At 45.3% G+C, this 14,122-nt stretch overlaps 1 protein-coding gene across 1 annotated transcript; it reads left to right on the top strand.

Moving 5' to 3' along the window:
* Positions 1–27: 27 nt before the first annotated feature.
* Positions 28–14,046, top strand: rnf40 (ring finger protein 40). The gene is given in 21 exon segments (XM_046369020.1): positions 28–48; positions 1,067–1,215; positions 1,318–1,485; positions 1,599–1,659; positions 1,662–1,823; positions 2,073–2,270; positions 2,928–3,049; positions 3,256–3,402; positions 3,728–3,802; positions 4,023–4,142; positions 5,948–6,127; positions 6,804–6,939; positions 7,276–7,397; positions 8,277–8,536; positions 11,240–11,357; positions 11,566–11,715; positions 12,182–12,394; positions 12,700–12,825; positions 13,009–13,149; positions 13,388–13,489; positions 13,637–14,046. Coding segments are annotated over 20 exon segments (2,916 nt in total). The 5' UTR covers positions 28–48; positions 1,067–1,077; the 3' UTR covers positions 13,814–14,046.
* The last annotated feature ends 76 nt before the right edge of the window (positions 14,047–14,122 follow it).

Raw genomic sequence — 14,122 nt, 5'->3', positions numbered from 1 at the left:
CTCCGGTTAGTGACTATGTTTTACAAATTATTTTTTTTGCTGGTGAAGGTTTGTGATAGTTGGTAGTGATCTTTAAATAAAAACGTGTGATTGTATGTAGTAAACATTTCACAGTGATTCGAGTGCATAGGCCGTATAACTCTAATCTGCTTGCCGGGTAACGTTAGCATTCATTACAATTAGCATTAGCCTGTTAGCTAGCTAGATTCTTTCAAACGTTAGTTATAGTAGCTAGTAAAATATACACTGTATAAAAATGTATGTGGACACCCCTTCAAATTAGTGGGTTCGGCTATTTCAGCCACACCCGTTGCCAATTCGGCTATTTCAGCCACACCGGTGTATAAAATCGAGAACATAGCCATATATTCTTCAAAGACAAACATTGGCAGTAGAATGGCCTTACTGAAGAGCTCAGTGACTTTCAATGTGGCACCGTCATAGGATCCCACCTTTCCTTCAAGTCTGTTAGTCCATTTTTTGCACTGCTAGAACTACCCTGGTCAACTGTAAGTGCTGTTATTGTGAAGTGAAAATGACTTAAGGGCAACAATGGTTCAACTCCATATTAATGCACATAATTTTGGAATGAGATGTTCGACGAGCATGTGTCCACATACTTTTGGTCATGTAGTGTACGTTAAGCATGCAACTACTGCTATTTAGGTAGCTAACATGGATAGCTACTCTGCCAAGTTTTGGATGCCCACTTGCAGGTTTACATATTCCACACTTCAGAAATGGGATAGCTAGCAAGTTAGCTAGTGGGACATCCTGGCCTTCATTGAATTGGCATATACAAATCTGAATTAATTTGCCAACTTGGGCAATTCAAAGCAATCCACATCAATTATTTGGAGTTGTATACCAAATAGTAGATAGTTTCAGTATCATTTTCTAAATTAAACTTCAAAAGTTGGTGTTGACACGGGGAAGTGATTAGTCTTGTCATCATAAATATCTCTTCGTAGAGGCCATAGGCAGCTGACAAATGAAGTTGTTCAAATGAAACACCCCCTTTTCATCGGCTTTGTGTCCTAAAACGGCTGTCACGCTTTTGTTGCAGAAGCAGCAACCATGTCTGGCACCGGGGGAGGGAAGCGAGCCTCAGGTGGGGACAGCTCCCCTGGTCCACCTGAGAAGAAATGTAAAAAAGAGGAAAAGACCACCACCACTCTCATTGAGCCCATACGCATTGGGGGAGTGTCCTCTACGGTTAGTCATCTTTTTGTCCCCCACAACTGGGTCTTGTCTGTGCTTAACCATACAGGAGGGATGTTTTAATTGATCTTCTTTATTGTCACGTGACGTCTGCAGGAGGAGATGGACATGAAGGTGATCCAGTTTAAGAACAAAAAGCTGAGTGAGCGTCTGGAGCAGAGGCAGACCATGGAGGATGAGCTGCGGGAGAAGATCGAGAAGCTGGAAAAGCGACAAGCTACTGACGATACCACACTGCTCATTGTGAATCGCTACTGGTCCCAGGTACGTACGTCCTACAATCATTTGCTGCCGTGAAGGAACATAGACATATTCTCAACTTAAAGTGTAACCCCCCCCACACACACAGTCTATTACCCTCTTTCTCTAACTTCCAGTTGGAAGAAAATTTTCACGTCCTGCGCCAACGCATTGACCCCACGGTGGTCCCGGCACCCCCGCTACTCCTGTTTCTACCCCTACCCCGATGGACGCGGATGGCATGATGATCCCACCACCCCCTCCCTCAGCCCCACTCCCAGTGCCAGAACACGAGGAGAAACGGCCTCCACCACCCGACGGTATGGAGATAGCCCGTGAACCACAGCAGGACTCTACAACCGGTAAAGAGGATTCCTGCTCTCTCTCAACCTTTTTCATCTACGCATATCTAGCCTCTGATCAGAAGTAATGTTATCTCTGAGTCCATTGCGTTGCCACCGGTAATAACTGGTGTGAGGTACGGCAACATCAAGCACTAAACCTTTCTGTCACTTATCACTTACTTGTAGGCCGTCTTTGTAAATACGAATTTGACTTGCCTAGTTAAATTTAAAAAACACATCCTAAGTCTTCTCATCCTGACTGTTTAGCCCCGCCGCCCACTACTACCCTCAGTGAGAGTACCAAAGCCTTCCTCTCCACTTTGGACAACAGCAGTGAGGAGGAGCTCAGCCTGCAGCTGCGGGACAGGATGCAGTTCAGCAAGGAGGCCGCTGCCTGCATGGTCTGCGTCTTCGACAGGCTGCACAGCCGCATCAACGGCCTATGCACCCAGTTCCTGTCCTCAGGTAACTATTCAGACTCGCTTATCATGACTCTGGAGTTTTTCACTTTCTGTTTGTAGCATCATGTGGGTTCTACATTTAGCATAATTATGTAGAGGGGTTCCCAACTATGACATTCACTGTGGTCCCTAGTGTGACATTCACTGTTGTCCCTAGTGTGACATTCACTGTGGTCCCTAGTGTGACATTCACTGTGGTCCCTAGTGTGACATTCACTGTGGTCCCTAGTGTGACATTCACTGTTGTCCCTAGTGTGACATTCACTGTGGTCCCTACTGTGACATTCACACTCGTCCCTACTATGACATTCACTCTGGTCCCTACTATGACATTCACTCTGGTGCCTAGTGTGACATTCACTCTGGTGCCTAGAGTTACATTCACACTGGTCCCTACTATGACATTCACACTGGTCCCTACTATGACATTCACTCTGGTCCCTACTATGACATTCACTCTGGTGCCTAGTGTGACATTCACTCTGGTGCCTAGTGTGACATTCACTCTGGTGCCTAGTGTGACATTCACTCTGGTGCCTAGTGTGACATTCACTTTGATCTCGTGTTAAATTCCTGTAAGTCGCTTTGGATAGAAGCATCTGCTACGTGGCAAATGCAATCACTAGTTGAGTAACCATAGTGACTGTGATGTCTTTGTCAGCGTGTGACGATGACAGCCAGGAAGAGATGCTCCGTCTGAATCGTACTCTGCTAGAGGAGAATGGCAGACTGCAAGACCTGGCCTCCTCCCTGCAGGGCAGACACCACAAGATGTCTATGGAGGTATGTTACCTCACCCTGTCATGTATAGTGTGTGTGTGTGATTGGTATGCCCACATCTCCATAGTGTCGTCTTTCAAGCTTTTGTATCCTCCTCAATGTGAATGTCTGCTAGTTCTCATCGGTGGTAATACATGGCGATTTGTGTGGACTCATCCAACCAATTTCATAATCACATTTTTGCTCTCATCTCTGCTCCTCTTTAACAGTACAACGAGCTTGTGGATAAGGTGACAAGCTCGGAGACCAAGGTGTCTGAGATGGAGACTGCTGTGGAGGATCTACAGTGGGACATCGAGAAGCTCCGTAAGAGGGAACAGAAGCTAAACAAGCATCTGGCTGAGGCATTGGAGCAGGTGTGTGTAATTTGTGTGCGTCGGTGGGTGTGTACCTAATTTACTTTGTGTGTGTAATGGAGCAGGTTATGCATCGATGGCCAGCAACAAGGCTGAAGCAGCAGAGCATGCCGTCCATTGAACAGCAGTTGTGTGTGTGTGTGTGTGTGTGTGGGGGGGGGTTTATTGATGTCCTTCTGTATGTACATGGGTAAAATAATGTCTTGATGTTTTATTGCGGAAATGAGGACTGTAACCACGTCTATATAGCTATTGTAATATGTCTGGGTTTGTGTACTAATGTATGGGCCAAGTTCGCTAAACCTTCTCTGATTGTTCTGTCCAGTTGACCTCTGGCTACTACACCACTGGCAGCTCAGGGGGGCTACCCGGTGGCCAGATCACCCTCAATATACAGAAGGTGAGTGCAGACTATTGTCCAACCACTATTGTCCAATTGTCCATCTTTGAGCTTCCCTTCCATCTTGTTTTGATACATTGTTGTTTCCAACCCTGTCATATTTATTTAAATTTTTATTTAACTTGGCAAGTCAGTTAAGAACAAATTCTTATTTACAATGACGGCCTAGTGCCCAAAGTGATACAAATTAACTCCATATTGTAATTATTATATCTGTTAGTTTGAGAGCCTGAATGCAGAGTTGGAGCAGAACCAGGAGCTGGCCAACAACCGCATGGCAGACCTGGAGAAACTACAGCAGGAGCTCCAGGAGGCTGTCAGGGAGAGCGAGAAACTCAAGGTAGAACAGCATCCCCCTCTGAGGGAATACAAGACAATACGCTGTGCATTCTGTTATGTCAGCTTAACAAAGGAGATGCTCACTATTCAGACAGTCATGAGTCAGATGTCATGTCAAGGATGATTATAATTGTAGAATGGACACAGTGGCTTCAGAATATAATCATAACCCTAGACTTATTCCAAATTATGTTGCTCCAGCCTAAATTCAACAATGATTAAAACATAAACATCACCCATCTACACACAATATCCCATAATGACAAGGTGAAAACATGTTTTCAAATTGATTCAAAATTCAATGACACTCCAAATTCAGCTCCGGTGCATCCAATTTCCTTTGATCATCCTTGAGATGTCACTACAACTTGATTGGAGTGCACCTGTGGCCAATTCATTTTTTTGGGCCAAAGCATGTCAGAGCAGAAGCTATACCATGAAGTACAAGGAACTGTCCATAGATCTCTGAGATAGAATTGTGATGAGGCATATATCTGGGGAAGGGTATAAAACAATTTCGACAGTGTTGAAAGTTTCCAAAAGCGCGGTGGTCTCCATCATTGGGAATATATGGCCGTCCGATCAAACTGCGCAACCACAAAGAAGGACCTTGGTCATGGAGGTGACCAAGAACCCAGTTACCACTCTGACAGAACTACAGAGTTCCTTGGCTTAGATGGGAGAACCTGCCAGAAGGATAACAGACTCTACAGTGCTTCACCAATCTGGGCTTTGATCAAAAGGCACATGACAGCACACCTGGAGTTTGCAAAAAGGCTTGTGAAAGACTGAGAACATAAGGCAAAATATTATTTGGTCTGATGAGACAAAAATGTAACTCTTTGGCCTGATTGCAAAGCTCTATGTCTGGAGAAAACCAGGCACAGCTCATCACCCATCTAACACCATCCCTACCGTGAAGCATGGTGGTGGTGGCAGCATCGTAAGGATAGAGGGAACAATGAATTGAGCCAAATACTGGCAAATCCTTGATGAGAACCTGTTTCAGAGTGCAAACGACCTTAGACTGGGGGCGAAGATTTACATTCCAACAGGACAATGACCCCAAGCATAAAGCCAAAGCAATGCTGGAATGGCTTCAGAACAAAAATGTGGAAATTGTTGGATGTGTTCGGTTCTAAACAAGGTTCCAAACAATGTTCCAAGTTTAACCCAGAATCTAACAGGTGGAACAGCTTAAGCCCAGACTTGAATCCCATTGAACATTTGTGGAAAGACTTGAAGATTGCTGTTCACCGCCGCTCCCCATCTAACTTAACAGATCTTGTGAAAATCTGCAAGGAACAATGGGAGGAAATCCAGATGTGCAAAGCTGATACAGACATACACAAGATTATTCAAAGCTGTAATCGCTGCCAAGGTTCTTCTACAAATCATTGACTCCGGTGTCAATTACAGATTTCTTTATTTAATTCTCAAGAAATTAGCAACATTTTCGAAAAACGTGTTTTTACTTTTTCATTATGGGGTATTGTGTGTAGATCGGTGAGAAAAAATATAAATTTAATCCATTTTGAATTTGGGCTGTAACACAACAATGTGGAATAAGTCATGGGGTATGAATACTTTCATAAGGCACTGTAAACACTTAAAACAAATGTTAGTGTTTATAATTGTTTTATGTTATGATAACTGAATGTATACTCTGTATGTAATTTCTTGGCCAATGTTCCCTTGTCTGTTTGCTCTATCCCAAATGAATTGCAGTCATTTAGTTTTTCACCATGTCCCAAGGTGTCTTACAGTGTATGGAGGGGGGGTTAATTCACTCACTTACCTTTTCAGTTGGACCTGAAAAATATTCCAGAGGATGTGGTGAAAGAGACCGCGGACTACAAGTGCCTGCAGTCCCAATTCTCCCTGCTCTACAACGAGTCTTTGGGGGTGAAGACCCAGCTGGATGAGGCCCGGGCCCTGCTCCTCACCGCAAAGAACGCCCACCTCCGACAGATAGAGCACATGGAGGTCAGGAGCACTGATTTTGCAGAGCACGGCTATTTAGAAGAAGGTTTTTACTTGCAATGGTTATGATCCATGGTTAATTTACCTCCCTTAGTTGAATGGACTGATTGTCGCTCTGCATAAAATAATCGGACAAATTACTGAAGTGTAGGAGGGAGCCACTGATTTTAAAGTAACAAACATTTCAGCGTATCAGATCTGGGTTCAAATAGTATCCACCCACCCCTGCTTGTGGTACCAGGTGGATGGGTTTTGCAATTTTGGGACTATTCCATTGTTTTCATTGTGCCAGGCACACTCAATCAAGCGCAGCTAAAGTATTTGAAAGAAAACAAATACTATTTGAACCCAGGTCTGGCATGTATATCATGAATACGCTAGGAATATATGTGGTTAGAAAGGTATTTTGTACAGCCCGGGTTACAGCGGCCCGGGGAGCTGACTAGCTCTGCATTCCACAATGGTGTGTCATTGCCATGGCTACAGTGCCTTGTGTTTGGGCAAAACATGACCAATTTGGTGTAAGCAGAAACAGACAGGCTCTCTTTGTATGTTTGGAAAGTGGATCGTGTCACAATCAGTAAAAACTGGCTAAAACTAGTCAGGACGTCAGAGGTTTGGTGTGACGTTGCCGTTGGACTGCCGCCAACAAAAGCTGTGGCGCTTGTCATCTGTTCAGAGTGACGAGCTGTCCCTACAGAAGAAGCTCCGCACAGAGGTCATCCAGCTGGAAGACACGCTGGCCCAGGTGCGCAAAGAGTACGAGATGCTGCGCATCGAGTTTGAGCAGAACCTGGCGGCCAACGAGCAAGCAGGTAACGTCTCATCTCCACAACACCTCTCACTCCCGAGGCTTGTTTCTATCATTAACAGTTTCCCATAGAAAGCAAAAATTTCTCAGTGAGAATCTTGAATGGATGATTGTCAGTCTTATTCCTTTTTTCCCCCCCACCCTCTAACCAAGGATGTTGACTGTGTTTGGGATGAATGTCCTATCCTGTTATCACTATCCATATTGCTCACTAGTTTAAGCGATACTTCACAAGTTTAGCACACGCAGACTACAGTCAGACAAAACAGAGGCTCTGACTGAAACGCACGGTCATTGTTTCCTTATCAACCCTTCTGTCCCCCTTTGATCTTTCCCTCAGGCCCAATCAACAGAGAGATGCGCCACCTCATCAGCAGCCTCCAGAACCACAACCACCAGCTGAAAGGTGACGTGCAGCGTTACAAGCGGAAGCTCCGAGAAACACAGATGGAGATCAACAAGGTAGGGCGGCGGATCCTCTACGTGGGACCAATAGACTTTCTTCTGAATATATATATCATATTTTTATATTAAATTAAATTCTGCATATTTAATCAATATGCGGAAAGAGCCCGGCAATTTTTCTAACCAGATGACCTGACCAGGTCAGGATAAATTCTGGACTAGAGTGCTGCTACCCGACCTGAGCCCGACAGGGCCCCGACATTATACATCGGGTTAGGGTAGGGCCCAGTTTTTTTTTTCATCAGTAACATTTTGATGCTGAGCCACTTGCGTGTGCTCGGCAGCGCAGTACAGTCATATCTGACTAAGATCGTAACATGGTGTCAGAAGTACTTCATCCTCGTCAAATATAAGACGGGAGAGATTATTTCACAGAAACTAATGGTCCTTGAGTTGTGTCTGAGTTTAGAGTGACCGAAAGTAGCAAACCGCTAACTGCTCTCTCGTGTCTCTTCATTGAGCAGAGCAACCCAATCGGATCCGTTGCTATGGATACTCCGACTCAGAGCTGCAATGAGCAGAGTGAGCTGAGTGCAGGGAGCAGCTAATGGATTTAGTATTGGAGGAAGTTATTTCTGGTTTTGGGCAGGGCCCTGAATTTACCAGAATCAATCGGCCTGGGTAGGGTAGTGCTCGCTTAAAATGAATCCCCTTGCAAGGCTCTACTCTGGACCCTTATTATACGCTAACTAGAACCTTGAGTTTGCCCTGGTGAGGTGGTTCGGTCATGTGGTTCAACAAAACTTGAGCTGCACAATATTAGGTTAGTAGATGAGGATCAACGTGACTTATTTGAATCATGATATTTGCTATGAAAATCACTGATCCACGCGATTGATGTCTCACATCCATTTTCTATCCCTGCCCCTATGTCAGTTGCGGTGTCAGAGTGGTGACACCGGGCTTCTGTCATTGGAGGAGCCGGTGAGCGACAGCCTGGAGGTGAAGAAAGAGGAGGATGAAGACCAAGAGGAGGAGGAGGAGAGGAGGAGGGAGCTGGAGAGACAGCGGGCCCGGGAGAGAGAGAGGGAGACTGAGAGGGAACGAGAGAGGGAGCGAGAAAGAGAGCGACAGCGCAGCGAGGAGTTGAAGAGGAAAGATTCGGACACCCTGAAGATGCTGAGGGCGGAACTTAAGTATGTTTTGTTTTTGATTATAGAACCCACAACTCCCATTTTTCATATTATACTGAATAAAGTAGGGGTGTGCAGATCTGTTCATATTCGTAATTCGATCTGTTTTATCTCACATGATACTCGTTATCAGATTTACTTGTGATCGGAAAACCTGGAAGTGACCTTTAAATGCAGGTAAAGCCTATACCACAAGTGCACATTACTGTACTATAATTCAGAGTGCATCTCAGAGCACATCGTTATGTTCCTTCACACATTGTTGGGGCAGCAGGGTAGCCTAGTGGTTAGAGCGTTGGATTAGTAACCGGAAGGTTGCAAGTTCAAACCCCTGAGCCGACAAGGTACAAATCTGTTGTTCTGCCCCACTGTTCCTAGGCCATTATTGAAAATAAGAATTTGTTCTTAACTGACTTGCCTGGTTAAATAAAGGTAATATATATTGTTCAAAGTTAAGAAATGATCCTGACAGCTGAAAATGCATATGATTGACTGACTTAGTCCTATTCAATTATCAACAAAATAGGCTAATATATAATGCGTGGATGGCTACTGCTGCCTGCATTTATTCCAGACCCAGATTTAGTTGAAGGTAATTTGCTTTCCCCGTGTTTTTATATATATTTTTTGCTTTCAAAAAGAGCAAAAATGTTCTCTCCCTACACTTATGCCACAACATTTGTACCATGAAAATGAACTATCTGCATTTGTCATTTTCAAATGTGAAAATGCCTGGGCGAGAAACAAATTATAATAGCAAGCAAGCATGGGCTTAGCACGCGACATAAAGACAGAGGGAGCGGCGACTTGTTCTAATCCGTCTTCAAGAGAGCGAGAGTTGCACCCCTTCTGAAAAAACCTACACTCGATCCCTCCGATGTCAACAACTACAGACCAGTATCCCTTCTTTCTTTTCTCTCCAAAACTCTTGAACGTGCCGTCCTTGGTCAGCTCTCCCGCTATCTCTCTCAGAATGACCTTCTTGATCCAAATCAGTCAGGTTTCAAGACTAGTCATTCAACTGAGACTGCTCTTCTCTGTATCACGGAGGCGCTCCGCACCGCTAAAGCTAACTCTCTCTCCTCTGCTCTCATCCTTCTAGACCTATCGGCTGCCTTCGATACTGTGAACCATCAGATACTCCTCTCCACCCTCTCCGAGTTGGGCATCTCCGGCGTGGCCCACGCTTGGATTGCGTCCTACCTGACAGGTCGCTCCTACCAGGTGGCGTGGCGAGAATCTGTCTCCTCACCATGCGCTCTCACCACTGGTGTCCCCCAGGGCTCTGTTCTAGGCCCTCTCCTATTCTCGCTATACACCAAGTCACTTGGCTCTGTCATAACCTCACATGGTCTCTCCTATCATTGCTATGCAGACGACACACAATTAATCTTCTCCTTTCCCCCTTCTGATGACCAGGTGGCGAATCGCATCTCTGCATGTCTGGCAGGCATATCAGTGTGGATGACGGATCACCACCTCAAGCTGAACTGGCAAGACGGAGCTGCTCTTCCTCCCGGGAAGGACTGCCCGTTCCATGATCTCGCCATCACGGTTGACAACTCCATTGTGTCCTCCTCCCAGAGCGCTAAGAACCTTGGCGTGATCCTGGACAACACCCTGTCGTTCTCAACTAACATCAAGGCGGTGGCCCGTTCCTGTAGGTTCATGCTCTACAACATCCGCAGAGTTGCCTCACACAGGAAGCGGCACAGGTCCTAATCCAGGCACTTGTCATCTCCCGTCTGGATTACTGCAACTCGCTGTTGGCTGGGCTCCCTGCCTGTGCCATTAAACCCCTACAACTCATCCAGAACGCCGCAGCCCGTCTGGTGTTCAACCTTCCCAAGTTCTCTCACGTCACCCCGCTCCTCCGCTCTCTCCACTGGCTTCCAGTTGAAGCTCGCATCCGCTACAAGACCATGGTGCTTGCCTACGGAGCTGTGAGGGGAACGGCACCTGTACCTCCAGGCTCTGATCAGGCCCTACACCCAAATAAGGGCACTGCGTTCATCCACCTCTGGCCTGCTACCACTGAGGAAGTACAGTTCCCGCTCAGCCCAGTCAAAACTGTTCGCTGCTCTGGCTCCCCAATGGTGGAACAAACTCCCTCACGACGCCAGGACAGCGGAGTCAATCACCACCTTCCGGAGACACCTGAAACCCCACCTCTTTAAGGAATACCTAGGATAGGATAAAATAATCCTTCTCACCCCCCCCCCTTAAAATATGTAGATGCACTATTGTAAAGTGGCTGTTCCACTGGATGTCATAAGGTGAATGCACCAATTTGTAAGTCGCTCTGGATAAGAGCGTCTGCTAAATGACTTAAATGTAATGTAAATGTAATCCAGTTATGGCAGCAGGCTCAACCCGCACCCCGCCCATTTCTTGACAGACAGCCAAACTAGCCAATTGAGTAGTACAATTTATAGTACACAACGCTTCATTCACACTGTTTGAGAGATGCGTGCTGGCAGCTGAGAATGACTTTGTTCCCCCCAATCACTGATAATTACAAAAAATACTCATCATAATCCTATTCAGAAAATTCACCATATCTGTTAAGGTACTCGTTTTGACCGATTACTCGGCACACCCCTAAAATAAAATATACTCTCATATAGTAGAAGACCTTAACACATTGTCTCATTCTAAAGTTAGGTAGTGCTAACTCTTCTAATGTTCATTCTCCTTTTCACTCAGGAAAGCCCAGGAGTCTCAGAAGGAGATGAAACTACTTTTGGACATGTACAAATCAGCTCCCAAAGAGCAGAGGGACAAAGTGCAGCTTATGGCAGCAGAGCGCAAGTCTAAAGCCGAGGTTATATTTTAAAAAAATCAAGAATCTCACATGTAAAGTTAAATGGTATTTGTTGGGTCCTGCTACTTTGTATGTCTTGTATTCTGTATAAAAAAATTGAATTGTCTATAAAATCTTGGTCACAAAAAAATAAAAAAAATAATGAGGTGGTAGAGTGCCTATGTGTTTGTCCATGTGTTACATCTAAATCCCTCCCCCCGTGTCCCAGGTGGATGAGTTGCGGGTGCGTGTTCGAGAGCTGGAGGAGAGGGAGAGGAAGGAGAGCAAGAAGCTGGCTGATGAGGACGCTCTCAGGAAGATCCGTGTGGCAGAGGAGACAATCGACCACCTACAGAAGAAGCTCACGGCCACCAAACAAGTACTGTATATCCACTACACAATCAAAGCTGTTGCAGAGTTGTTGAATATGTTAAATGTCACAATTGCAGTGTGTTTGTCTTGGCTTTGCCATTGCTTTTTATTATTTTTTTACCAGGGATTTCAATGGAATTTGACTTCTTAAGCAATCTCGATGCCGATAAGTGAGTTGTTACGATGCTATTCAGTGGTATTTGAATTACATTAGATGAGGTGTCATTGTGAAGTCAGTTGATACATGTTAGTTACAATCACATTGTGTGATCCGTTCGGGATACATTGCAAGGTAACACTGTGTGACCTAATGTTTTCATCCGCCGTATTGTATCAGGTCTCTCTCTCAAAGAGATTTGACCTCAATTAAATTAAACTACATAACTGACAGTAAAATGGAAAAAACTAAACAAATGCCAACTCTATTCCAACCTCCCCCCCCCCCCCCCCCCGTACCGCTCCATTCTGTCCAGGAGGAGGAGGCCCTACTGAGTGAGATGGACGTGACGGGCCAGGCCTTTGAGGACATGCAGGAGCAGAACAGCCGGCTGATGCAGCAGCTGAGGGAGAAGGACGACGCCAACTTCAAGCTGATGTCAGAACGCATCAAGTCCAACCAGATCTACAAGCTGCTGAGGGAGGAGAAGGAGGAGCTGGCTGACCAGGTGCTCACCTTCAAGACCCAGGTGAGAGCGACTGTGGAGGATGAACTGTCAGCATCGTGTGTGTTTATTTTCAGGGCAACTTACAAAAGCGGTGGATGTAAAACAGGTGCGTAAACTCATTCATTCGGCAAGGCAGACTGTTTTATTTATTAAGAGACCCCTGGGTCAAAAAATAGCATGTCTTGGGCTGCATGTTGTTCATCCCTGATGACTATTGAAATAAAAAAATAAAAAAAACATTTGATTGTAGTCCTGATAATGCTTGTGTTTCTGAGCTAATGAGGAAAAAGGTCTGATTGATTGGTTCCCCTTGCTGTCTGTCACAGGTGGAAGCCCAGTTATTGGTTGTACAGAAGTTGGAGGAGAAAGAGGGCATCCTCCAGAGCTCACTGACCAATCTGGAGAAAGAGTTAGGAGTTCGCATACAAGCACTAGAACTCAACAAGAGGAAGGTAGCAAAACAATACCACTTACAATTTTAAACTCCCCTTCTTCCACAGTTACCTTACCAATACTACTACTCATAGTACTACTACTTTTACTATTGGTATTGTAATAATATCACAAAAAGGAATAACAATACCACTGTTATTAAGGACAATACTATCTGAGTGTCTCTTGCCCCTCCATCTCAGGCGGTGGAGGCAGCCCAGCTGGCTGAGGACCTTAAGGTGCAGCTGGATTACACCCAGTCCAAGCTGAGGAAGATCCAGGTATCTGTGTCTGAGAACCGCAACGCCAGAGAGCGGGAGTTGGGCAACCTCAAAAGAGCGCAGGTACACACAACTACGGACAAGTCTGTCCTTTCCACATATGTATCCTTTATTTAACCAGGTGAGTCTCATTTTGTAAACGTGAATGTCTTTTCTTTTCTTTTTTTTCGAGGGAGCCCTGATGTTAATTTGTCAAACCCCTAAAAGCCTTCTGTGGGAACGGGTCATTTTGAGTGTGAATGTTAACTGTCGTTTTAGTCTAGGCTCCTAAAGTATTCGACTGTGTCTGGCTGACTTATAGGAGGACCTGTCCAGGCTACGACGAAAGCTGGAGAAGCAGAAGAAAGTGGAGGTGTACACTGATGCTGATGAGATCCTGCAGGAGGAGATCAACCAGTACAAGGTAATTAAACAAATACACACATCCTGATGGCCCGGCCTTGCTTTTGTTCGATCAGTTACATGTGAGAAGGTTCACATGTTGCGGGACATGGGTGCCACTTTATTTTACAGCGTTAACTGTACATTTTCTGTACTCCACACCTGGCAGGCGAAGCTGCGTTGTCCGTGCTGCAACACCCGCGACAAGGAGACCGTGCTCACCAAGTGTTTCCACGTTTTCTGCTACGAGTGTCTGAAGACTCGCTACGACACCCGACAAAGGAAGTGCCCCAAGTGCAACTGTGCCTTCGGGGCCAACGACTTCCACCGCATCTACATCACCTAACTGCCGAGGAAAAGAAGAGAACAGGGATAAGGGAGGGGAGGAAGAAAATGAAAAAATGGATGGAAGTGAGTGTGGTTGGAGAGCTTAGTTTTGTCTTTGCTTTCTCGAAGGACTTTCATATATTGCGTCATTGCCGGTTGGTGCTAGTGACCAAACAGATAGTTGTGACTAAGTGAGAGTCTATAAAACCGAAGTGCACATACCAAGGTATTCATACTTCTGGATACTCTGTTTTTGTTTTTCTGTCACATCTTTGTTTTTGGATCAGGTCTTGCCCATGTGGTAATTAACTTTTAACTAGGTCTTTGT

Source organism: Oncorhynchus gorbuscha, linkage group LG11, assembly GCF_021184085.1.
Source record: "Oncorhynchus gorbuscha isolate QuinsamMale2020 ecotype Even-year linkage group LG11, OgorEven_v1.0, whole genome shotgun sequence".
Lineage (NCBI taxonomy): Eukaryota > Metazoa > Chordata > Actinopteri > Salmoniformes > Salmonidae > Oncorhynchus > Oncorhynchus gorbuscha.
Note: the sequence above shows the minus strand (reverse complement) of the source record. Positions and strands in the feature narration are given on the sequence as shown.